Source organism: Cydia splendana, chromosome 24 (genome assembly GCF_910591565.1).
Source record: "Cydia splendana chromosome 24, ilCydSple1.2, whole genome shotgun sequence".
Lineage (NCBI taxonomy): Eukaryota > Metazoa > Arthropoda > Insecta > Lepidoptera > Tortricidae > Cydia > Cydia splendana.
The window spans coordinates 9303448-9330980 of record NC_085983.1 but is presented as its reverse complement, the minus strand read 5'-3'; the positions used below and the strand labels follow the sequence as shown (position 1 = coordinate 9330980).

The 27533-nt window shown below is 42.4% G+C and overlaps 2 protein-coding genes across 3 annotated transcripts; one reads left to right on the top strand and one right to left on the bottom strand.

The window, feature by feature from the left end:
* Window positions 1–1082: 1082 nt before the first annotated feature.
* Window positions 1083–2660, top strand: LOC134802434 (uncharacterized). 2 transcript variants are annotated; one of them, XM_063775095.1, is made up of 2 exons: window positions 1083–2097; window positions 2519–2660. In XM_063775095.1, the coding sequence occupies exon 1, from the start codon at window positions 1239–1241 to the stop codon at window positions 2067–2069; it is 831 nt and encodes a 276-aa protein (XP_063631165.1). In that variant the 5' UTR covers window positions 1083–1238; the 3' UTR covers window positions 2070–2097; window positions 2519–2660. The 2 variants fall into 2 exon arrangements, with proteins under 2 accessions (XP_063631165.1, XP_063631166.1); XM_063775096.1 differs by having other exon boundaries at window positions 2516–2660.
* Window positions 2661–10430: 7770 nt separating this feature from the next.
* Window positions 10431–27183, bottom strand: LOC134802122 (oocyte zinc finger protein XlCOF6-like). The gene is made up of 11 exons (XM_063774715.1): window positions 26869–27183; window positions 26253–26375; window positions 24815–25285; window positions 21880–22076; window positions 20448–20555; window positions 18052–18252; window positions 17485–17651; window positions 15028–15172; window positions 13430–13541; window positions 11587–11691; window positions 10431–10621 (listed from the first exon to the last, which is right to left on the bottom strand). The coding sequence occupies exons 1-11, from the start codon at window positions 26995–26997 to the stop codon at window positions 10487–10489; spliced, it is 1893 nt and encodes a 630-aa protein (XP_063630785.1). The 5' UTR covers window positions 26998–27183; the 3' UTR covers window positions 10431–10486.
* Between the last annotated feature and the right edge of the window lie 350 nt (window positions 27184–27533).

Genomic DNA, 27533 nt, shown 5'->3' with positions numbered 1-27533 from the left:
TTAATGAAGCATAACATAAATAGTTTGTATTTAGTTTAATTGTAATTTTAAGTTATTTTTATTTATTGTTTTTTGACTTGTTTTTGTACCATATATATAAATAAACAGAATTAAGTCACAATAAACATAAACATACAAAAAAAATAAAAATTGTTCTGTACTGTTATAAGTTTTGTACTTATCCTATTTTAGACCATACCTACACTCTATTCTAATTCAATACCATTTCTTTTATAGTTAAATTAAAGCCTGACAACAGTTTATTTAACCCTGAGATAGTGTCGCTGCAAACAGCTTACGTATGGCAATAATGTGCTTACGTCATGTATAGTCGGGGTAGTGGGCATTGGCTTCATGTTGATACGTGGTTGATACTCGTATAATGTCAAAACATTGCTTACAGATAATTCGGTTCTTTCAATTTACCTATTCGTCAAAATCTGATTCTAAATATTCAATATTATTATATTCTTCGTTTCATCAGATGTTGTGTCGCTTTCAGGACCACCAACCTCGATTATAAAACGTTCAGTCTCCAATTCGATTATAGGATTTTTATCGTCGATCTACATAAACCTTAAATGAAATATTAAAGTTTAAACCTAACAACTAACCAGTTCAATAAAACCGCACTATAAAATGTCAATACCGGTCATGTCAACAACTAACTTTAAAACATTGTTTATTGGAATGCTAAGTAATCCTTCGTCTTTTTTAAGCTGTAAGTATTTGATTGCATTCACTACAATTTTTTTCACACCTTTGGTAATTTTTTTTGGCATTTTTGTAATAAAACCGTTTATATTTGAATATATTCGTAGATATTTTCCGTTTGTTTACATCGGTGACATTCGATGACATCCAAAGTTCGTTGTCAAAGAATACTTGTTGCCAGTAAAAGAAATTAGTACCATTGAAAATCCGCAAAATGGCGAGGGTCAAATAAACTGTTGTCAGGCTTTACAACTCACTGAGAAGGTGCTGTGAAGTGAGAACAGAAAGTACCACTGTTTGCGTTTAGTTATTCCGAATTGCTTAAGATTATTTTTTGTTATCTATGGATACTGCTGTGCTGTGGCCTGTGGCATTCATTTATGTCAATTAGTAAATATGGCGTCGCCCTTTTGTAACTACTTGTCGAGTTTGTGTTCATAAATGAGTTGATTGACGCCTGTTTTACAAAGACTGCAATATTAGCAAGCTAATCGAAGAATATTTGAAGTTATCTAACTATCAAGATGAACGTTCAAGTCCAAGAAGTGCATGTTTTGAACCCAGTTCGTCCGGACCATACAATCCTACAAAATGCCCTGGTTCAGTTACAAACACCGCAAGAGCAGCAACAAATGCAACAGCCGATGACGGCGACGATAAGCGTAGAGGTACAATCGCTGTCTAGCGGAAAGTCAAAGGTTAAAACTAAAACGGAGAAGAAAGAGAAGAAAAAAGAGGCAATTGACGGGCAAGCCCGAGAAATCATTTTCAAGGTTATAAAATTTTTCGAAACCGAAAAACAAAATAGAGGCTACTCGTTTCCGGTCGAAAATGTCGTGAAACGAGCTTGCGCGGCCACAGGCTTGTCAGAAAGTACTATAAAGCGTATTAAACGGGACGGGTTGAGAGCCGAAGCCACGCAAACGCGAATTCCGGGCCCGAAGAAAAAGCGAGTGAGAAAAACCAAAGTGCAGCTCGACTACTTCCAACTGTGCGCGCTCCGCGGCATAGTTAACAGCTACTCGGTGAGGAAAGAAGTCCCGACGCTTAGTAAAATCTTAGCAGCGGCCAAACACGAGTTGAACTACAGAGGGGGGAAGGAAAGTCTAAGGTTAATATTGTTGAATAAGCTCGGTATTAAGTTTAAGAAGTGCGAGAAGAAGAATAAGAAGCCTCCGGAGTTGCCGCAGCAACAACAACAGCCGCAGCCACAGCAGCAACAGCAACAGCAGCAGCAACAGATGCCTCAGGTCCAGCACATGATGGCGCCACCGCCCATGCCTCCGATGAAGCCTTTAGAGACGCAGTGTGTCTACGCCAACATGATGCAACAGGTGCCTCCAGTCTCGTACTAGACTTTAATAGAACTATAGAGTAACGTAAGTAAAGAAAGTGGTAACTCCATACATCAGTTTTCTTACCAAAACGCGAGTTATTTCGTAGTCGACATCTAGCGTCAAGTAGTGGAATTTATTAGTACTGCCAGTTAACAATAGATGTTGCGGAGAACGAAAACTCTAATGCTCAACAATTTTTTAGCCAATATTATAACCGGATTAACTGGAAGTTTATTTTCAACTCCTTCTGCTTCTAATATTAGTTGTAAATTGTTTTAATAGTACATTTTTTGTCAGTAGCGACACTTGTGACATCTGGTGTCAGGGGTACTGATAGTTCCACTACTTGACGTTAGATGTTGACTATGAAAAAACTCGCGTTTTTGGTAAGAAACTGATGTATGGAGTTACCACTATTTCTTTACTCATATTACTCTTAAATAGAACTAAGCCTGTAACACTAGTAGGACCTGCCGGATTTCTCATTTCATTAATGTATGGCTAGATTAGAATAGAAGCAGGGATTATTTTGCTTTTTAATGCAAGTGTCTGGTGTATTCTCGACTTGATGCATCTGATTTTTTGAGTACATGGGCTTTTTGCAGTTTCTCTGCATAAAAACTGTATACCTGAGACCAGGGATCGGATACCGGTATTTTTTGTATGGGAATGAAACCGGTATTCCTTCGTTCTTTGTTAAGAGTCCCTCAACGTGCTCACAGGCGCCACTGTTAAATAATCGTGATTAATTTTAATTTAACGAAAGATATTTAAAAACGGGGGCCGCTTAATACTGTATTTTGTATTTAAGTACCTTTTGAATACATCAAACTAGTTTTTATATTGCTGAATTCGTCAATCTATGAACTCACAACAAAAACGGCTGTTTTAACTTTGGACGCATAGATTGATAATCACCATTATTTAACAGTGGCGCTGGTGTGCACATCGATGGGCTCTTAATTATTTCATTTCTAATTGGCCAATCTAATAATACGAAGTTGTTACCTAAAAACGCAACTGAGTCCTACATTTGAAGTGTAAAATAATTCTAAATATATGGTTATTTCGAAGTTTTTGCAAAAAACTGGTTGCGATCCCTGCCTGAGACATGTATGTAGTATGTATATCATACCATATCACATTTTGCTGTGATGGTTTCTATGAGCCTCATTCATGTATTGTTATGTCTAGTATACTCATCGTAAGCATAAAGCAATTTGCATACTGGGCAAGTGATCAGAGCCACTAACAACATACTGATATTTTAATCACATGACCCGTTGTAGACCCATTAATGACATTAATTATGTGTACAAAATGCGAGAGTTTGAATGTGTATACACATTAAGACTGTCTATGGCAGATCATGGTGTCAGTGTGTGAATTGTCTTTGACAGGGGTCAGCAAACTTTTGAGGAGAGGCAAATCAGCAATAAGGATCCCAAAGAGCCACATATTGTGGTTTCAGGGGTCTAAGAATACTAGGTGTAATTTTTTTAGGTGACGAAGGCCACAATTTTACCTAGAGTTGAGGCCGTTGTTTGCTAACTCCTGGCCTATAGTCTGTATCTTTATGTATTTAAATAAAAGTAAACAAACAATTTGTACATTTTAGGGTAGTTATAACATGTATTGGTTAACCGACCAATTACAAAAAAAAATGATTTTTTTTATTTATTTCAGGCAACTAGTGGGCCTAGTGGCCCATGCATAAATACCTTAAAACCGCCTGGATCAGTCACTGAACGACCCGACTTTAACCTACATTATTTGATCGTGTAATGTTTTCATATATCTTGAACTGGCATAAGGAGCCATTTGAGAGTAGATTTTGTTTACTTTTATTTAAATACCTAAAGATACAGAGTATAAGTGGATACTTGAATAGAAAATTTAACTTTCTAGTAGTATATGTGACAAGGTCTGATTTATAATCTAACATTGAGATAGATTTACATAATGCAATGTTGAAATTGGAGTGGAATGTAGTGTGAAAAACCAATTTAATTTTATGTTATTTTCATTAGGAAACTATACAGCTATTGTGAGTGTGATAATCAATTATATTTTGAAGATCAGGTATGATTTTATATTGGATTCAGAATTATTATATTTTTGTAATTATAATCAAATGTCATACAAATGTTATAATTGGCGAAAGAAAACATTTTTTTCTTGCATATTTTTTTTTCATTGTATCAATTGGACTGTGTTATGGAATAACGAACTACTTAGTTCGTTATTCCATAACACAGTCCAATTGTTAGATTTATGTGAAATAGATGTACAAATATTATTTATAGTTTTTGTACAGTAGTAATTGCAATATGTACCTATAAAAATTTTAGGTTCTAAATGAGAATTGAAATAATCACTGTCATACTGTCCAATTTTACCCTATGTTTTAATTTATGGAAAACACATATAGATTTGAGCCATAAAATGATTCATGGGTTTTATCTAATTTAAAATGATTTAATAATATCAATGCTATAACGAGTTAAGACAAAGATAGTCGTAAAACAAGAGAATTTTGAAAGCTAGTATCTCAACATTAAATCTATGGTTTAACTTTAGAAATTATTATAGATCTAATACAAAAGGTTAATCCTAGCTAAGAGAGTATTAGAGGGAACTCGCTCCAAAAATGAAAATAATGAGAAAATCTGGCAAATGCTTATAAACTTTGTTTTTTTATAAAGGGGCCCACTGGTTAACAGTCCGCCGGACGGTATCGGCCTGTCAGTTAGAACCAAATTTTGACAGTTCCGAACAACTGAAAGACGATACCTTCCGGCGGACTGTTAATCAGTGGGCCCCTTAACAGATGCTAAAATTACAGTTTGATTGCCCCAATTTTTCCAAACGATCTGTCATTTCAGTGATAAAGCAGAACAATTTACTTACAAATGTGCAAGCTGTGTAAAGTCTCAAAAAAGTTCTCGGAAAAGAAAATTTCATTTTGGAAACAGAAAATTTTGACCCCCATTCAAAAACATGAGTGGTGTCCAAAATTTTTGCAATGTGGAAATTCGCAATTTTTAAAAACTTTGGCTTGGTCAATGAAACTGTAATTTTAGTATCTAGGACATAAAAACATGCTTAATAGTGGTAACACACTATCGCACCGCACCAAGGTCATTGTGCGACGCACCGATAAGTAAGAGCGAGAAAGAGATATCGCTTTCTAGCTCTTACTTATGGGTACGTCGCGCAATGACCTTGGTGCGGTGCGATAGTCTGTTACCACTTTAATAATAAAAGACCCAATCCACGACGCGAACGAAACTTTAAACTGAGTGTATAAGATAAACCATTTTGAAACTGCACACCCCTCAGAGAAGGAAAACATCGTGAGGAAACCGGACTAATCCCAAATTCCCAATAAGGCCTAGTTTCCCCTCTGGGTTGGAAGCTCAGATGGCAGTCGCTTTCGTAAAAACTAGTGACTACGTCAACGTGGTCCGACTAAGTTCTTTAGAGGGGTGCGCAGTTTAAAAATAGTTTTTGTACATTAGCACCCAAATCACGCTTTTAATTTATCTTATTGGGTCTTAAAGATAAGGTAGCTACTAAAATGATCTACTTTTTTAGAAGAATTTGTTACTAGCTATCAACTTAAAAAAACGCAACCGCGTTTTTGTAAATTTTTTGTCGTTGGATATCCTATTTACAGCCTTTATCGATGTAGGCAGGAAAGATTTGAGTCCTTCCGTATAAAAAGGGATCCTAGAACAGACTATATGAGGCTGCACAAACCGCCAGTCCGCCTATGGTCCTTTTATATGGAACGACACATTAGTATTTTAGTACAATATTTATGGGCTATTAAATATTAGTAAAAGTCAATGCAAAACACCAGACCATCCAGATTATAAAAAGCTATTTAAAGTGTAGTTGTGTCATTCTAAAATAAGGGACCTTGAGGGCTCTTCGCGCAGTTCCAATCCTAATCCTGATCTTATTTCCGAATTTTGATAAGATGAAAAGTACAAACTTGCAGAAATGTAATTATATCAAACGTTTGCAAAAAGAGCGTAGCAAAGTAAGGTCCCTTTTGGGAATGACACATTGGCGTTACACCGCATACATTTATAGTCGGACCAAACTAACTCTGCATTACATTTGCAAGGACAAAAGGTGGCAATGTCATAATTAATTTAACACATTCGTTACCAGTGCCCATAGACTAGGAATCCTCTAGACTAAGTTTAGAGCAATTATTTCATGAAACCGATGATGCCAAAAATACGGGGGTGCGGGGGACGAGGTGAGCGAGATCCCGTGCCGTGATTGGTCCGTTCAAAGACACGGATGTCACACAAAGACACTTTCGAGTCGAAAATGGAGTAAAACTACCGTATGCGTGGCAGAGGGGGTAGAGCTAGTATGCTCAGTCTGGAGGATGTTTTGTCTCTACCAGTGCCACCCACCCAAACAAGACGTCCGCGCCAGGCCACAATTTCGTCATATAAAGCAGTAGTACCACGATCCCGACTATCGGGTCGTCCGGCCTGGGAACGAAATCATAAAATACCCGATAGTCGGGTTTTCGGCACTGAATGTGTTAAATTTTCTACGACATGACGTTCAAGTCGGTGCACAGTTAGCTTAGACGGGCTCTATTGTGTCTATTGTTCTGTGTTCAAATTCTGGAAAGACCTAATGTAATATATTATATATTGGAGCGGCCAAGGTGTTCACAATATCTGAACGCGCACTCTAACGCCTTGACAATAGAGGCGTGTTCAGATATTTCTGAGCGCCTTGGCAGCTCCGATATATCTGATGGCGACTGTAGTTATAACCAGAAAACTTCCGTGAGACTCTGACATTAAACATGTGGCATTATCTATGAAAAGGGACCTTATTGTCGATGACACACCGCACGCGTCGCGCGACATTGTATCTTAATTTTAAAATGAAAGCGCCATAGACAATAAGGTCCTTTCTCATAGATAACGTCACAAATATATTTATAACGAGTCACTCACGTCATTTAGGCCGAAATTCGCCTGACATCCTTGCGTGAGTGACCCAGTCTAAGTATATTTTAGTAGAGCTAGCTAACCCGACCCTCGAATACATTCATTATATTAATGATAGGTTAGGATAAGAAGGCTGAGTTTTACATTATGTATCATAATTATTTTTACTATAAATAAAACTAAAGAGTTGACATAAATATGTATTTTTATTTACACTACCCGACCAGAATCATATTGAAAAAACATTGACCTAATTATTTATGTACCATAATTATTATTACTATACATAAAACTAAAGAGTGGACATAATATGTATAATTATTTACACTACCCGACCGAATCATATTGCAGAAAAGTTTACTAAACATTTATTTGTAGAAAAAGACACACAATTTGTCAGTAGAAAGAGGCGCGAAATTCATATTTTTTATTATTATGAACAAACGGTCACAATAATACAAATGGATTTGTAGGACAATGTAGTGTACTTAAAATACTTAAGAAAACAGACCTGGAGGTTCATTATTATTAAGTAAAAAAAAAATGGTAACATACTCGTACATAACCGCAGGTAGATAATGAAAACATGAGCCAACTTAAATTCTATCTACCAGTCTTCAAAACAAAATCAGTACATATCACATTAACTCTTACGTTTAACCTTTTCGACGCCGTGTCAAACACAAAAGCTGTAGGGCTACCGCCAATACCGAAAATCGTCAATTGCGGGCATTTTTCTCTGTCACTCTAATTACGCCTTCATTGGAGTAAAAGAGTAAGATCCCCGCAATTTGCGAATTTCGGTTTTCGCGGTAGCCCCTCTGTCACGCGGACGCCATGTCACCCAAGTGTCAAAACTGAAATTAAACTTTATGCATATTCACGTAGGTCTATGTTGGTCTGTGACCGATTAACCAGTCTTTGGCGTTGAACCTGCGGTGCGGATATATCGGTCATTGGCGACCAAAAGGTTAACCTTTTCGACGCCGTGTCAAACACAAAAGCTGTCACTCAGACGCCACGTCACCGAAGTGTCAAAACTGAATTTTTTTTTTATTTTTTTTTTTATTGGAAAAAGGTAAACATTTGACCACAATCTCACCTGATGGTAAGTGCCGATGCTGTCTAGGATGGAACATGCTTGCCTAAGAGATGTCTATTCACTCTCGATTTAAAGAGATCCAAGTTATAGTTGACTGGGAATAGATTTGCAGGAAGTGAATTCCACTCCTTAGCCGTTCGCATGATAAAGCTGGATGCATAGCGCTTAGTTCTAATCAGTGGCAGAGTAACGACGTAAGGGTGAAACGCAAGTCCGCGTCTAGTCCCACGGTGGCAGAACGGAGATGGGGGGATTAGATTATGTAATCCCATCGCACACTCCCCGAAATGTATCCTGTAGAATACCGATAAGTAAACAAGCTACCTTTCTACGGTGTTCAAGGCTCTGCAGTCTAGCCTCTACCAATCCCGCATCTCCAATAAGCTTCCTAGCGCGTTTGTCTATGGAATCTAAGGCGGCTAGCTGATACTTGGCGGATCCATCCCAAAGGTGGCTGCAGTACTCCATACACGACCGGACTTGAGCTACGTAAAGCTGAAGGAGCTGCCCTGGTGTGAAGAACCGCTTGACCTTAGCGAGGACGCCTAATCGTCTAGCTGCAGATTTGGCCAGAGATTCAATATACGCCCCAAAGTTCAGGTTAGACGAGATACTCGTGCCAAGTAGCTGAAGATGGTTGGATAACGGTACGGATACATCCCGGAAAGTCGGAGTCAAGCCGAATGGACTCCGTTTGGCAGAGAACAGACACGCCTGCGTTTTGGTAGCGTTGAATTTGACCAGGTTTGCGTCACTCCAATCGGACACTGCCTTAAGTGCCAAATTCAGACGGTCTACCATAGCTCGTCGATAAGATTGTACCTCCTCTATTTTGGCCCGAGCATTGGAGAGATATCTGTCCACGACAGTGCTATCGTCGGCATAGCCAAAAGTATCTGGGACTAGCATATCGTTGATATGTAGCAGAAATAAAGTCGCGGACAGAACAGAGCCCTGAGGAACGCCGGCATTAATAGTCCATTGGTCAGATGTGTAGCCATCTAACACCACCCGAATGGAACGTTCGCTCAGGAAATTCTCAATCCAGTTGCACAGACCAACTGGTAACCCGTATGCTGGAAGCTTGCTCACCAAACTTGCGTGCCAGACCCGGTCGAAAGCCTTAGAGACATCGAGAGATACCGCAAGGGCTTCACCGTGCCTCTCAATTGCCTCGCTCCAAAGGTGAGTAGCATGCACCAGAAGATCTCCAGTCGAACGACCCCCGCGGAAGCCATACTGAGAGTCGCTGAGTAAATCGTTATCCTCTAGGTATGATAGGAGCCGCTTGTTCAGTACACGCTCCATAATCTTGCAGAGTATGGAGGTGACTGAGATTGGACGGTAGTTGGCTGGGTCTGAACGACTACCTTTTTTGGGCACAGGTTGCACGTTTGCAAGCTTCCAACACGAGGGCACTACTCCAGTTTCAAGCAACAGATTGAACTTTATGCATATGCACGTAGGTCTATGTTGCTCTGTGGTCTGTGACCGAATAATCGGTCTTTGGCGTTGAACCTGCGGTGCGTATATATCGGTCATTGGCGTCCAAAAGGTTAGAGCAATAGGGCAGAATTTAAAAAAAAAACAATAAAATGGAACTAGTCAACACTTCGCGCCTCCATTTTCAAATTTGCCGCCTTTCCTACTGACCAACTACTGACAAAGTGCCTGTGCCAGAGTATACCTACATTAAGGTCCGGTACAGACGGATGCAATTTGTATGTGAACTGCACGCCCCCGACCGGCCCGAGTACAGTTTTCTTGAGTCTTGAATAAATACGGTAAAATAACCTACAATATTGGATATTTTTGTATATTTTACTTTATAATCGAAGTTAAAAGTAGAGTGTATAACTCCTTTCAATTATCGTCGACTTATATTATAAATTGCCTCGGATAAAAATTGATCACTCTATGCCCTTGTTATTACTAATTATTGCACACTTCAATAAAAGAAAACATCAGAAACACAAGCAGAGGTAAACAACAGCCTTTATCGCTAAAAAGCGATCTATCCAGAAAACCTTTGGATAGTCTAGTGACACTACGCGTTGTCTGGTCAATTGTGGTGGGTGCGCGAGGAAATAGGCGTATCAGCCATCTTGAATTTAACATTTTTTATTCAATCGTGTCGAGAATAAAATAGATGTCTATGAATCTACACTATATAGTTTTTAGCGAACCGCGAGTTCTCCGTTCGGGGCGAACTACTAGTAATATAACATTACACCACATTCACCAAAAATATGTAGGTACCAAAAACCATTAGGTATGGATATGAAAGGCTTCACACCGTGATTCACGTGCTAATGAGGAGGGGGGTCTTGTAGAATACTCCGTCACTTTTCTTTGTGTATGGCGGCGAGATGCGCCTTGAGCGCGACGCGCTGCGCGAAGGCGGCCGGGCAGTGCGCGCACGAGAACGGCCGCTCGCCCGTGTGCGTACGCATGTGGTTCTCTAGCACGCGGTTTGTCTGCAATAAAAAAAAATACGCTCAAAGTTCGCGATCTGTTAACCTTTTCGACGCCGTGTCAAACACAAAAGCTGTCACTCGGACGCCACGTCACCGAAGTGTCAAAACTGAAATTGAACTTTATGCATATGCACGTAGGTCTATGTTGCTCTGTGTTCTTTGACCGATTAATCTATCTTTGGCGTTGGACCTGCGGTGCGGATATATCGGTCATTGGCGTCCAAAAGGTTAAACTCGGTTTCAGATTTCAGATGATTTATTGATAAATGTACATCGCATTTACATGTCAAACAAAAATACAAAATATTCAAAAATAAAATTAAAATTAAATTATTAATAGGTCAGGAAATGAATGCTCAAAAAAAGTTGTAGAGGGAAATGCTTGGAACACAATTTTTGACCCCGTAACTTTGTTTGGACTAGTTAGGAGGTGAACATATCAAAAGTCCCCGGCCGTAGCCCCGGTGCTGGGGGGTAGAGGGGGGTAACGTCTCATTTTTCGGTTTTTCACTTATATCTTGGAAACTTTGCGTCTTAACGACGTTACTACTTAGACAAACCGAAAGCTGATAAAATTTGTTACGAGTTTTATTTAGTCAAGTTTTTCGATATCTTGAATAGTTTTTGAGATATCCGCTCTTGAAAGTTTATTTAGTGATCTTAATTTTATCTTGATATCTACATCAGTGAAGCTGCTAGGCCGTGTTTGGTATCGTTTTCGCATAAAAAGGGGGGGGGGGGGGCGCTGAATTCATTTATCGCAATCACTTAACCTTTTCGACGCCGTGTCAACACACAAAAGCTGTCACTCGGACGCCACGTCACCGAAGTGTCAAAACTGAAATTGAACTTTATGCATATGCACGTAGGTCTATGTTGCTCTGTGTTCTTTGGCGTTGAACCTGCGGTGCGGATATATCGGTCATTGGCGTCCAAAAGGTTAAAGAAACGACATAGGTACTTACTCCGAACCCGCGGCCGCACACGCTGCAGATCTTCGTCTTCGGCAATGGGATCTTCTCGTGGACGAATTTGTGATGCGTGCGGAGCCCCCAGCCGTTCACGAAGTACTGCAACCACACATTGAAAACATTTTCCTTAATTTGTGGCTTTTCTAGTTCCCTAAACTTTTTTTTGCATTAGAAAAAAGGTAAACAATCTTGACGTGTCTTTTTATTGAAAAACACTTTTGAAAAATAAGTCACGGCCACAGACTTAAATATACTATAGATGAAGCAAATATCACGATTTGTATTGAAACCAAGCGTGCCGACTTTTACCACCTACTGTGACGTCACAGCCGCAATTTAGTGCTGGGAAATCCTAACCGATTCAAAGACACCGATGCCCCTCTGCCCCGCTACGATTCAACTGTCTTGCTCATACTCATAGATTTTATATCTGCGCTCGCTCGCTCACTCCCCGCTCTCTCGCTAACCACGCCAAAAATCACAAATCGATTGTCATGAATGACATCGATTTTCTGACAGACGAATGATAAAGACAGACGAATGATCTTCTTCCCAAATTTTCCCTTCAATGAAACTGGTTTTTTCAAAATCTATGACTGGATCATGTGGAAAACAAAAATAATGAAAGTTTTTTTAACACAATATAAATTTATAAACATACTAAACGTACAAACATGTAATCGTATTTGTTTGAATTACCCTCGTTTTTAAAGGTGTCGTGTAAAATTAGGACATGATTTTTTTGATCAATAACTACTAAAAAAAATGTATAATAGTTAATATCATTAATCTGTCCGATATCGATTAAAATCGTTTATTAGAAGCGATCGGTAGAACGAACAACACTACTCGCTAAATTTGACAGACGAATGATAAACGGCCTGTACCACTAAGTCGAAGCGATGCGCGACAGTATCGCTAGTTCCGATATTCATCGTCTCTTAACTCACAACATCAGATCAAACGCTAAATATAGTTTTGTAACGTTAATCTATAGTTACTTAGGTATATTATTGGAATGACAACCTGCGGGCTCAGCACGGTTCCATTTTTATCGACTATCACTATGCGCGTCCCTTTCGCACTTACATACTTGTTAGAACGTGACAGGCATGGTGACAAGGGATAAAAACGCGACCGTGCTAAGCCGCCTGGAATACTTAAAAAATTGTTTTAAAATGAATTTACGCATAATATCATTTTAAAATTACTTACCTGTGATAGGAAATATGTCCTTGCCCTTGGGTGCTTGCAATTTTTGGGCTGTTGCAGTTAATTACCACGCAACGAGGCATTTTTTATTTTTTTACGGACTACCGGCTGCCACAACTGGCGCGCGTGGAATGTCAATAGCGACGGCCAACCTCGGCGCTTGGTCCGGGTTCGGACACGCAAAGTAGATGCATTTGCGTCATCTATGGTATATTTAAGTCTGTGGTCACGGCAACTATGTATCAATCATGAATCATATACGATTAGATGGCGCCATCATAGCTTGCCCCTTTTTCTATGAGATTTAGGTTAAAGAGCTGGCATCCAGGGCATAAAATTCCATTAAAAAAAACTAAAATTTGACACAATTCTAGGGACAGGGCAAGCTATACTGGCGCCATCTGCTAAATACTTCGACTGGCCAACCCCATATTGACAACCCTAAATAGCCGAAAGGGATAGTACCATATATTAGAAAGGGACAGCATGATTCGTCCCTGAATCGCTATCAAACTTCGGTTTTGTAAGAAGTGTCCTTTCTGTACGGTAGTACTATTATTTATTCTGTGGCATGGGGTCTTTCGACCCCCTCCCCCAGTGTTTGAATAATCAAGCATCAAGTCACCTTGTCGCAGAGCGGACAGTGATGGCGCGACTGGTTGGAGTGGAACAGCTTCATGTGGTTGTTCATGTAGTTCTTGCGGGAGAACACCTTGCCGCACTCGGGACAAGGGACGCTGGAACACATATATGCATTTTTAGGGTTCCGTACCCAAAAGGTAAAACGGGACCCTATTACTAAGACTTCGCTGTCCGTCCGTCCGTCTGTCTGTCACCAGGCTGTATCTCACGAACCGTGATAGCTAGACAGTTGAAATTTTCACAGATGATGTATTTCTGTTGCCGCTATAACAACAAATACTAAAAACAGAATAAAATAAAGATTTAAATGGGGCTCCCATACAACAAACGTGATTTTTGACCAAAGTTAAGCAACGTCGGGCGTGGTCAGTACTTGGATGGGTGACCGTTTTTTTTTTTGCATTTTTTTCCGTTTTTCTTTCATTATGGTACGGAACCCTTCGTGCGCGAGTCCGACTCGCACTTGCCCGGTTTTTTACTTTACTTTCACTTGGCAACTATCCTTACAGGTTAACCCTAATTTAATACTATGTATACACCCACTTGCCAGAATTTCATTTGCCATAATTTCATTTGCCATAATAGTCAACAGCCATTATATTGTTTCCCATAATTACATATGCAATACTTATTGTTTACTATATTAGTCACGTGCCAGAAACTTTGTTTCCCATAAAATCAATTTCAATAATATCATTTGTCATCATCATTGTAAGCCATAATTATCACTAGCCATAATATAATTTTTTTACAGAAACCAAATGCTACTAGAAAAATGGGTTAGGTTAGGTTTGAACTGCGACCCTTACAGAAAAGTAATGCTACTGGAAAAGTGGGTTAGGTTAGGTTTGAACTGCGACCCTTACAGAAAAGAAATACTACTGGAAAAGTGGGTTAGTGAGGTTTAAATATTCTATTAAATAATATTATTACAATTAATAATATGGACAACAACACGTATGGCACTCGTACGTTCTGGAATCTAATAATCGGGTAAACAAAGAGTATGTCACATCATTTTTATGGTAAACAAACAATTCGGGCAAATGAAATTCTGGCAAATAAAATTCGGGCATATGAGTATTATTATATATAATTTGCGGACAAACAATAGACAACCTTTTTCAGTAGATTTTCATCAAAAAACGATCGACGTCAAATGCCGTCTTTGGCGTCGTTGTCACGATTTTACGTTGACGTCAATTGCCGTCTGTGGCGTTCAAAAGGTTAATATAAATTGGTATAGACGGCATTTGACGTCGATCGTTTTTTGATGAAAATCTACTGAAAAACACCCCACTTTTACTTTGGCATTATTTATTCACATAACTAAATATTACCCCCGTGGCGTCAGTGGCGCGGCAAATGGATGCGCCGTTTGGCGTTCAAAAGTGTTAACTTATATTAATTACTAGCGACCCGCCCCGGTTTAACAACTTCGCACGGGTTAACAAATTGATGAAGCTGCGGTCACACTCCACGCAGTAGGCGGGGCCGGTGCGCTCGTGCGGACAGACAGACAGACGGGCAGTGGAGTCTTATTAATAGGGTCCCGAACCCTACAAATGTCACGTGTCTAACCTGATTTTCTTCTGCGGCCGGTGTCTCTGCGACTGGCTGAGGTGGCGCCTGTACTTGGCGGTGTTGATGAAGCTGCGGTCACACTCCACGCAGTAGGCGGGGCCGGTGCGCTCGTGCGGACAGACAGACAGACGGGCAGTGGAGTCTTATTAATAGGGTCCCGAACCCTACAAATGTCACGTGTCTAACCTGATTTTCTTCTGCGGCCGGTGTCTCTGCGACTGGCTGAGGTGGCGCCTGTACTTGGCGGTGTTGATGAAGCTGCGGTCACACTCCACGCAGTAGGCGGGGCCGGTGCGCTCGTGCGGACAGACAGACAGACGGACAGTGGAGTCTTATTAATAGGGTCCCGAACCCTACAAATGTCACGTGTCTAACCTGATTTTCTTCTGCGGCCGGTGTCTCTGCGACTGGCTGAGGTGGCGCCTGTACTTGGCGGTGTTGATGAAGCTGCGGTCACACTCCACGCAGTAGGCGGGGCCGGTGCGCTCGTGCGGACAGACAGACAGACGGACAGTGGAGTCTTATTAATAGGGTCCCGAACCCTACAAATGTCACGTGTCTAACCTGATTTTCTTCTGCGGCCGGTGTCTCTGCGACTGGCTGAGGTGGCGCCTGTACTTGGCGGTGTTGATGAAGCTGCGGTCACACTCCACGCAGTAAGCGGGGCCGGTGCGCTCGTGCGGACAGACAGACAGACGTACAGTGGAGTCTTATTAATAGGGTCCCGAACCCTACAAATGTCACGTGTCTAACCTGATTTTCTTCTGCGGCCGGTGTCTCTGCGACTGGCTGAGGTGGCGCCTGTACTTGGCGGTGTTGATGAAGCTGCGGTCACACTCCACGCAGTAGGCGGGGCCGGTGCGCTCGTGCGGACAGACAGACAGACGTACAGTGGAGTCTTATTAATAGGGTCCCGAACCCTACAAATGTCACGTGTCTAACCTGATTTTCTTCTGCGGCCGGTGTCTCTGCGACTGGCTGAGGTGGCGCCTGTACTTGGCGGTGTTGATGAAGCTGCGGTCACACTCCACGCAGTAGGCGGGGCCGGTGCGCTCGTGCGGACAGACAGACAGACGTACAGTGGAGTCTTATTAATAGGGTCCCGAACCCTACAAATGTCACGTGTCTAACCTGATTTTCTTCTGCGGCCGGTGTCTCTGCGACTGGCTGAGGTGGCGCCTGTACTTGGCGGTGTTGATGAAGCTGCGGTCACACTCCACGCAGTAGGCGGGGCCGGTGCGCTCGTGCGGACAGACAGACAGACGTACAGTGGAGTCTTATTAATAGGGTCCCGAACCCTACAAATGTCACGTGTCTAACCTGATTTTCTTCTGCGGCCGGTGTCTCTGCGACTGGCTGAGGTGGCGCCTGTACTTGGCGGTGTTGATGAAGCTGCGGTCACACTCCACGCAGTAGGCGGGGCCGGTGCGCTCGTGCGGACAGACAGACAGACGTACAGTGGAGTCTTATTAATAGGGTCCCGAACCCTACAAATGTCACGTGTCTAACCTGATTTTCTTCTGCGGCCGGTGTCTCTGCGACTGGCTGAGGTGGCGCCTGTACTTGGCGGTGTTGATGAAGCTGCGGTCACACTCCACGCAGTAGGCGGGGCCGGTGCGCTCGTGCGGACAGACAGACAGACGTACAGTGGAGTCTTATTAATAGGGTCCCGAACCCTACAAATGTCACGTGTCTAACCTGATTTTCTTCTGCGGCCGGTGTCTCTGCGACTGGCTGAGGTGGCGCCTGTACTTGGCGGTGTTGATGAAGCTGCGGTCACACTCCACGCAGTAGGCGGGGCCGGTGCGCTCGTGCGGACAGACAGACAGACGTACAGTGGAGTCTTATTAATAGGGTCCCGAACCCTACAAATGTCACGTGTCTAACCTGATTTTCTTCTGCGGCCGGTGTCTCTGCGACTGGCTGAGGTGGCGCCTGTACTTGGCGGTGTTGATGAAGCTGCGGTCACACTCCACGCAGTAGGCGGGGCCGGTGCGCTCGTGCGGACAGACAGACAGACGTACAGTGGAGTCTTATTAATAGGGTCCCGAACCCTACAAATGTCACGTGTCTAACCTGATTTTCTTCTGCGGCCGGTGTCTCTGCGACTGGCTGAGGTGGCGCCTGTACTTGGCGGTGTTGATGAAGCTGCGGTCACACTCCACGCAGTAGGCGGGGCCGGTGCGCTCGTGCGGACAGACAGACAGACGTACAGTGGAGTCTTATTAATAGGGTCCCGAACCCTACAAATGTCACGTGTCTAACCTGATTTTCTTCTGCGGCCGGTGTCTCTGCGACTGGCTGAGGTGGCGCCTGTACTTGGCGGTGTTGATGAAGCTGCGGTCACACTCCACGCAGTAGGCGGGGCCGGTGCGCTCGTGCGGACAGACAGACAGACGTACAGTGGAGTCTTATTAATAGGGTCCCGAACCCTACAAATGTCACGTGTCTAACCTGATTTTCTTCTGCGGCCGGTGTCTCTGCGACTGGCTGAGGTGGCGCCTGTACTTGGCGGTGTTGATGAAGCTGCGGTCACACTCCACGCAGTAGGCGGGGCCGGTGCGCTCGTGCGGACAGACAGACAGACGTACAGTGGAGTCTTATTAATAGGGTCCCGAACCCTACAAATGTCACGTGTCTAACCTGATTTTCTTCTGCGGCCGGTGTCTCTGCGACTGGCTGAGGTGGCGCCTGTACTTGGCGGTGTTGATGAAGCTGCGGTCACACTCCACGCAGTAGGCGGGGCCGGTGCGCTCGTGCGGACAGACAGACAGACGTACAGTGGAGTCTTATTAATAGGGTCCCGAACCCTACAAATGTCACGTGTCTAACCTGATTTTCTTCTGCGGCCGGTGTCTCTGCGACTGGCTGAGGTGGCGCCTGTACTTGGCGGTGTTGATGAAGCTGCGGTCACACTCCACGCAGTAGGCGGGGCCGGTGCGCTCGTGCGGACAGACAGACAGACGTACAGTGGAGTCTTATTAATAGGGTCCCGAACCCTACAAATGTCACGTGTCTAACCTGATTTTCTTCTGCGGCCGGTGTCTCTGCGACTGGCTGAGGTGGCGCCTGTACTTGGCGGTGTTGATGAAGCTGCGGTCACACTCCACGCAGTAGGCGGGGCCGGTGCGCTCGTGCGCGTCGCGCGCGTGGCGGCGGAGGCGCTCCCACGTGGGGAAGCGCACACCGCAGTACGAGCACGAGGCGGGCAGGTGGTGCCGACTGGGGAACACACAGAATATACAGAACCTCGATAGCACGTATCACAAGGGAAACGCCAAAAACTTCGTGTTAACGAGGATTCGTCTTATCGAGGGCATCGACTTAGGGAGATTCTTACAGTTTTAGTTCGTCCTAAAGAGGTTTCGAGTTACAGAGGTCAAACGCTTAAAAAATTCGTGTTAGGGAGGTAATTATCGAAATGCAGAAAGTACAGTCTTTATTACCTGTTTCGAGGTACAGAGGTTAGTAAATAACTTCCACCTCTATAACTCTTAGAAGGTAAAACAATACGCCTATTATTTCGAGTTGTAGAGGTCAATTTTCACTTTTCGAGTTATACAGACAAAAAATGTACTGAATAGTCGTGAAGGGAATCGCTGCTTACTTCGTCTTAATGAGGTTGAATATTTCGAGTTATGGAGGTTTTAGGCTCTGAAGGGAAGGGAATGGCATTTTATTTCGTGTTAACGAGGATTTCGAGGCTACCTGCGCCGACACGTTGGCAGCGTCCTACATTCAGGGAACCAGCAGAGATGCCGGGGCAGCGGCGGTCGCCCGAGAGCTAAATAAATACAGCTGTCTCGACGCCAACTACGAGTTAACTCTGCTCAGCACCCTCTCCAAGGTGTTCGAGCGGCTCCTGCTGGGCAAGCTCCAGCCCTGCATCGAGCCTAGGCCGGAGCAGTTCGGCTTCCGAGACGGCCACTCAACGACCCTGCAGCTCACCAGAGTACTCCACTTCTTGACGGCGGCCATGAACAAGAAGGAGTACACAGCAACCGTTTGTCTCGACATGGAGAAGGCCTTCGACAGAGTGTGGCACGAGGGACTCATCTACAAACTGACGAAGACCGAAGCACCCACGCGGATTGTCAAGGTGGTGGCCTCCTTCTTGACTGACCGCCGCTTCAGAGTAGCAGTAGAAGACGTCGTCTCGGAAGAACACCCGATGCACGCGGGCGTCCCCCAGGGCAGTGTCCTCTCGCCTGCCTGCTACGCCCTCTACACTGACGACCCCCCGGTCGTCGGAGACGTCAAGCTGGGCCTCTACGCGGATGACGCGGCACTCTTCGCCGCGTCCATCAACCTCAAGCACGCTGCCAAGAAACTCCAGAGGTCCCTTGACGCACTCCCCGACTGGCTCTCCAGGTGGAGGTTGTGTGTGAGGCTCACACCAACCAGCTCCCTCCGCCGCTTCGCCTGCACGGCGAACAGATCGCGTGGCTACCTCAGGTCAAGTACCTGGGCGTAACACTCGACCGGCGACTCACAATGAAGCCTCACGTGGATGAAGTGGTCCGGCGCGTGAAATGCGCTCGAGTCCAGCTCCGTCCAGTGCTCTGCAGCAGCCTACCCCGTCGCACGAAGCTGGGGGTATACAAAACATACATCCGGTCCCGCCTGACGTACGCAGCCCCCGCATGGTACGCCCTGGTGGCTGAAACACATAAGAAGAAACTGCGTACGCAGGAGAATGCGGCCCTGCGCACCATAGTGAATGCCCCCCGCTACGTACGCAACGTAGACATACAGCGAGGCCTGAAATGGCAGAGCCTGGACGCCTTCGTGAGCCACCTATCGTCAAGCATGTTCGAGCGCGCCGACCACTCGAGACACCACCACCTACAGGGCATCGCGCCGCTGCACACACGCCCGCCGGAAAACCGCCGCCAAGTGCGCCAGCTCCCCAGAGCCTTGGCGCAAGAAGGAGAAACGCCGGACAGTAGCCGAGGATCCCGCAATCCACAAAGGCACTGATAGGCCAACGGAGAATTTAAAATGCCATGACAGGCCAGTCGGCTAGTTATGGCCATGAAGCCCCCACCCTAAGAACAAGGGCACCAAAAAAGACCCACCCGTAGTTACGGATGACGATTAGAAACCGCCAAAAAACCGCAAGGATGGAAAGGATAATAAGGATAAGGCTTGATAAGCGGTTAAGGGAGTCAACATGGGACTCTCGCGCAGGCAGCTTTCTCGCGCAAAGGATTGCCATCGCTATACAGCGCGGGAATGGTGCCTGCGCGAAAAAGTAGCCGAAAACACCTCGCGTGATTTGTGCACGATACCAAATTACTAAGTTTCATATATCAGATCAAAAAGCTGATCTTTTCTTTCCTTTCCTAAAAAAACAAATATCTCTACCGACAAAATGAGTTAACCTCTATAATTACGAAATCTTGAAGAGTACTCACATAACATGTTTTTCCAAAGCCTTTTTAGTATTAACGGTGCGATCGCAATGCGCGCAGATGTACTTGGAATGCAATTGCTTCTCGTGGTGATGGTAACATTGCTTGTTTCTGAAACGACAGAATTTTTTGTACATTTTCCAAAATCTATTTTGAACTTTTATTGTGTAACCAAGGGTTCCAATTTCAAAAACAAAACAATTTAACACTACTAAGTTTAAGACGCGCAATAATAATTTGTTTAAAGTAATGAGCAATCTATACCTAGTTTTTTTTAGCATTAGAAAAGCCTACACGATCTTGTAGTGTCTTTATTAAAACACGCTTAAAAAATGTAGTAATTATTGCTTAAATATGAAACCAAAAGAATGTAAATGAATATATATGCTATATAATTGTCACAAATTTGCTGTACTTAATTTATTTTACAAAAGTGTTTGTCAATAGAGACACGTTAAGATCGCCGAGTCTTTTTCTAATGCTAAAAAAACAAGGTAAAAATTGTTAAAAGTTTTTAATACTTTTATGTTATTTTTTTAAGATTGTACAATGTTTCTGCGCAGTTTAAATTGCATTACCCGTTTTGTGCAATTATAGTTGTATAATTTTTTTGTAAAATTAAAATTATAATAAACTTTTTTACGCAGATTACATTAGGCAAACAATGAACATTATGTTTTCAAAACACTGATTTAAACTTTCAGGATTATTAAACATTATAAAACTACACAACGGGACTTAATAGCGTATTTAAGATTTACCTCCGACGTTTCGAGGACGGCGTTGTCCCCGTGGTCTCGGAGAAGACGGAGTTAAATACGCGATGAAGTCCCGTTGTGTAGTTTTATAATTATGTTTTCAATCTGAAGTAATCTAAACTGTACAACTTTTTTTGCGCAAATATAACTGTACAAACTTTGTGTGATTATAAATAGCAGAACCTATTTTGCGAATTTAAAATAAAAATAACAACTAATATACCCGGTAAAAACAGGTTTCAGTTCTTAATTAACTTATTTATATATTAGTAAAATTATGACATTGTTCTACGAAAGATTCTGGTACAGTCATCAGCAATAGTATCTTACACAACTAGGGCCGCAAAAATATATGACGCGCTCTTATTGCGCTCCAAATAAGAACATGTCACTTATTCATTTTGTAATAAGGTTTACGAACTGTCAGTTAACAGTGCGGGCGATGGTACCATAGACTAGGAATCCTCTAGACCGAGTTTAGAGCAATTATTTCATGAAACCGATGCTGCCAAAAATACTGGGGTGCGGGGGACGAGGTGAGCGAGTCCCGTGCCGTGATTGGTCCGTCCAAAGACACGGACGTCACACAAAGACACTTTCGACTCGAAAATGGAGTAAATCTACCGTAATTGTGGCAGAGGGGGTAGACTACTATGGTACTTATAAAATATACTTACTCAAAATCAGCTCCACATTTCAAGCACCGATATGTAAACTTATGCACAGCCAAATGTTTCGCCTTTTCGCGGTTCGCGACCACGCGTCTGCACAGCGAGCACCGGTTGACTGGGTGAGATCGCCAGCTGTGCAGCTCTAAGTCCCACTGGGTCTTGTAGGGGAACGCGCATTGGGGACATTTTCCTAGTTTCGTTCGCTGAAAAAAGGTAAGATAATTAGTAGGTATAATCTAGCAAAATAATTTGTTAGTAGGAAAAGACGCGAAATTTAAAATTATGCCTATGAAGGTAAAGGTCATGGGTTTGGGTCTAAATTAGGCTGCCATTCCACTGAGGCCGAGATTCGCGGAAGTGATAGGAGACATGCGAGAATTAACCAATAGCATTAAGCAATAGTCGTCCAACGAGGGGTGACGGGGAGGGTCGCGCGCACCCGAGCTGCATACAACGCTGTCATCGCATTGTTAGTAGCTCGGTACACGTCAAAGGCCGTTGGACCACTGTTACTTTTTACACTGTGGCATTGGTTTGGTTGTAATCCACATGTTGGAAAGGCAGCCTTACGAGAATGATCTATTATGAATCATCATCATCATATCAGCCAGAGGACGTCCACTGCTGGATATAGGCCTCCCGCAAAGAGTGCCACAATGACCGGTCTTGCGCCACCCGCATCCAGCGACCTTTACCAGGTCGTCAGTCACCCAAACTGCGCCTTCCGGTACGTGGTCGTCACTCGAGAACCTTTCCGCCCCAATGGCCATCGAATACATATAAAATATACGACAAAAAACAATATTGTAGCATAATGTGATAAGGGAAAAACCTACTCGTGAGAAGAAGGCTAAGGCCTAACAAACCTAAGGGCATAAAAAGTATAAGTATAACATATAAAACTTTCGAGTTTTGAACACATATTATATTATAATTATATTCGGGTCTATCGCGAATTTATTTTGTTACCTTTAGAGCGTTTTCACATTGTCCGATCCGATATCGGATGTCGGAAGGAAGTAGAATGTAAGAAATATGTGTTTCTCTGTATTTATTTATACATTTAATAAATCTAATAAATTTAATGGCAATGACAACTTACTTCTTTTGTTATGTTATTTTTGACATTTAGATTTTATTCTAGAAATTCTAGATTAGTATTTTTTATAAAAAAAAATTATGTTGACTATCCTTTTGTGAAATTCTTAGTGTTAAATTTGATCTGTATAATAATCCAATGTTATTATAGAATAATATTAACATCAATAAATTGCTCTGATAATTAGATTAAGATTAATTACGATTCATAAGAGCTTGTTGCTGGGCCTACATGAATAAAGTATATTTTGAGTTTGAGTTTGAATGGCACTCTCCTGCAGCTGTTTTTGTCATAGGCGCCTTCCGACATGCGATATCGGTGCGGCGCTTCCGATAAATTTAGCCATGTCGGAGCTTCCCTTCAGCTGTTGGACCGATAATATTTGTTTGTGTGCGTATGTGTAGGCATAATGCGTGTTGTAAACTGAAAATCATAATTAGATTCCAAAAAAAGTAATACAATGTTGCCACTTTTTACTAGCGCGTATTGTATTTATGTATAGTTGAATTATCGAGAAGATGGAATTGCATTTGTAGTGGTTGTATGCTGATAGTACAAGAAAATAGAAAATTCAAATATAGAATGCCTGTAAACAAACAATACTACTACATATGCAATTCCACGCTCTCGATGATTCAACTATAAAAATAAGTAAATAAAAGTACTTTTTAGGCTTGAGTCGGTCCTGAACTAAGAACTATTAAGAATGAAATCCCATCAAGGACCGAAAGGAACTAAATCTTTTTGCGCGCTCTTAATCGGTCCTTTAGTTCAGTGGGATTCGAGAGCGCTTGACTGAGTGAAATGTAAAATAGACGGAACGAAACGGTTGTCAATGTCGCTGGCACGAGTGTGAACGAGATGAAAGAACGACGTGACACTCCTATGCCCGTAAAATATGAAGGAAAATCAAATATATTTCGACATATTTCACATTTTTAAATTATGTTAAGGTGTTTTAATGTTTAATACCGACACATCGTATTGTACAAGTTGAATTGTATTCAGTTACCAAGATTGGAAAGAAACCAGTGAAAAATCGACTCCTATTCATTCCCGGCTCTCAACGACCGTACTGAACTAAAGGAACTAAAAGACCGAACTAGTTCGTTTGACCGATTGACCGAGAGCGAAGCGCTCTCTGTAGTGACCGAGCAGGCACAAGCCTAGTACTTTTTTAAGTCGTAGGAGTAAAATTACCAATAAATAAATTATCTTAGCGTGTTTATTTATAAAAAGAAATTTACTATTTTACAAACAAATTATTTCAGTGGCAACATTGTCTTACTATTTTTGGAATCTAATTACGACTCGGAGTTTAGTGTGCGTGACCGCTGGCGCCCGAGCGCGCCCCCGCCGCCTGACTACCCGGGTGTAGGATCCTACATCCGATATCGGATCGGACAATGTGAAAAGGCTCTTATTTACCGACATAAAAAGTCCTAATAACTTTAATATAAGCCCTGGTAGCCTAGCGGAAAGAGCGTGCGACTTGCAATCCGGAGGTCACGGGTTCAAACCCCGGCTCGTACCAATGGGTTTTTCGGAACTATCATTTGCGAAACACGAAACCTTATGTACGAAATATAATTTGATATGTACCAGTCGCTTTTCGGTGAAGGTTAACAGTGTTAACACCGTGAGGAAACCGGACTAATCCCAATAAGGCCTAGTTTACCCCCAGGGTTGGAAGGTCAGATGGCAGTCGCCTTCGTTAAAACTAGTGCCTACGTCAATTCTTGGGATTAGTTGCCAAGCGGACCCCAGGCTCCTATGAGCCATGGCAAAATGCCAAGACAACGGTAGGAAGAAGAAGATTTACCAACATAAAAAGTATCTTACCTGTCTATGCATAGTCTTCTTATGGTCATACACATCAGTTTTGCTCCAAAACCAAAACCCGCAGGTCGCGCACTTGTGCGGCCGACTGACATCTTCCTCTCTTTCTCTCTCTAATATCTCTTCTACCTCCTTCTCGCTCAGACATATCTCACTAAAATACTTCTCGGGATTACTCAAGTCCAATCCGTTATCTATTTTCTTAAATTCCCTTTTTTCTGTATCCTTCTTATATTTTTTTGTCTTTTTATCGTTTTTTATCTCGTTTTCTTCTTTAATATTATCTTTATCACTGTAAGTGTCAAAATTGTCAGTCTCCAAATTATCTTCTATTTCTTCTTTTATGAGTGTTTCTGTGTTGTCTATTAATAATTCTACTTCGTTTTTGGACTCTATGGATATGGATTCTTCTATGCTGTAGTCATATTCCTGATTGTGTTTGTGTCTTAGTGTGGATAAAGATTCTGGTGAAACCTGTAACAAATAAGTTTTAAACACACATTTCATTTTTAATGCAAGCTTTTATCATTGTCTGTAATTTTACGATTTAAGACTATTACTCATTGAGACAATTAAAACCGCAAACACAATGTGATTGTGACTGGGGCCTTTAGGGCTGGCAGCTTCCTCGCAGAGCGCATTAGCATAATGCAATTCAGCAAGGTAATGCTGCCAGCCTGCCAGCCGTCTACGGCACCTTGCAGAGGGATGATTTTTTTATTGTAGTTTAGGTTCAGGGATGTTTTTATTTTTATTAGTTTAGGATACTTACTATCATTTAGTTAGTTTTAGTTTATAAGTTTTTATACAATATTTATATTTATTTGCACAAATAAAATAAATAAATACATACATTTAATTTTTTTTTATTAGGTAATTAATACAAATAAGCGGACCCTGGCGCCAGGCCGGGAAAACGCTAGGTCGAAGAAGAAGAATTAATACAAATAAAATATATTCTATTCTATTCTATGCTTGCTCTGTGTGGACCCGTAAGGGCTTGTGCACAAATCACGCGAGGTTGGATAGGGGGAGGGGGGTTCACGAAAAAATCACGATTGATCACGTTGGGGGAGGGGGGTATAAGGAACACTCACGTGTATTTTTCTACAGTGAACGAAACTAAGATAAAAAACCTACCACATGAGTAGATACTTTTTCTCGGTTTAGTTAAACATAAATCTTCACTCTGCACTTTAAAATAGCAAGTCTATTTAACGAAAATAGAAAGATAAACAAGATTTTCTATATACAATACTATTTATCTTAAAATTAGGTCGAATGAAAAAAATTCAATAGAATACACGTGAGGTTGTGTGGGGGGAGGGGGGTAGCCAAAAACCTCACCAAATATCACCAAGGCGGAGGGGGGGTCAAAAAGTAGCCGAAAACACCTCGCATGATTTGTGCACAACCCCTAATGTATTTATTTGAAACATACCTGCTCGGTGTCAGCCACTGACAGCAAGTACTGCGCGCGTTGCAGAGTGTTCCGGAACTCCTGCGTACGCCGCAGCAGCGCCTGACACTCCCAGCATAGAAGAATATTCAGGTATTTGTATTCCTTGAACAAAAACAAATCTAAATTAATAAAGATTGAATCTTAATCGGACATGTAGTTATGTATAGCAGTTAAGAAGTTATTGTGAATAAATGACTTTTTTGCCATTAGCACTGAATAAGTTATTGTACTACTGTAAAGAAAGGACACTTCCTACAAAACCGAAGTTTGACAGCAATTCAGGGACGTATCATGATATTCCTTTCTAACTTATGGCACTATCCCTTTCGGCTATTTAGGGTTGTCAAAATTCAAGCCATTGTCTTATCTGTTGTCGTGCATGCAAAGAGACGTCAAGTTGTGTCAACCCTAATAATTTCTCGGAGCAATGCTGAGCCCAACATAGCCAAGTTTGTCCGAAGTCAGGAGTTTCGCACCCCTGGTGTTGACCGAGCGGCTTAAATGTCCGGTCTTACCATTCAAGCCCAGCAGTAGCTTCATAGACTTGGTTAATCAGTTATCAGAAAAAGGAGCAACAAAAACCTAATAAACTTACCTCCAGCGTTTGTTTATTTCCTAAGACACAGAAATACATTTCGTAATTCGTCAAGGGCGATAGCCTCCGGTTTCCACTGAGGCATCCGTGGCATAGTACCTCTTCGGTTTCCCTTTTTACTGCATACATTTTTATAAGACTTTAGATTCAACATTAAAACGAGTTAACAGTCAAAAGCACAAGCACTTTTAGGAGGTTTTATGACGGATAATAATATATTAAATAGTAACTGATGTAGTAAAAACATCGTTTACTGTTTACAAATCGACTAAATCATAAAAATACGACAAAATCAGAATGATATGAATTCCAAAAACATTCAACGCAAGTGATCACAGAGGAAACTGTCAGTGTCAATGTCATTTGCATTTTTGTTTTGTGGCAGCACTGCTCCTGCAAGTGTCAACTTTTAGTTCAGCTACTCGTCACAGGATGACAGTAAAAGTATTAGTTTTGGAGTCAAACACTGAGGAACTACCACGAACCACGTTCAACATGTTGCCACTCTGTCGCACTTGTATATTTGTACGCAAGTGTGACAGGGAGGCAACTCGTCCAACGTGGTTTGCGGTAGACCCTCTGAACCCAGAGGGTCTACCGCGAACCACGTTCGACGTGTTGCCTCCCTGTCGCACTTACGTACAAATTTACAAGTGCGACAGAGG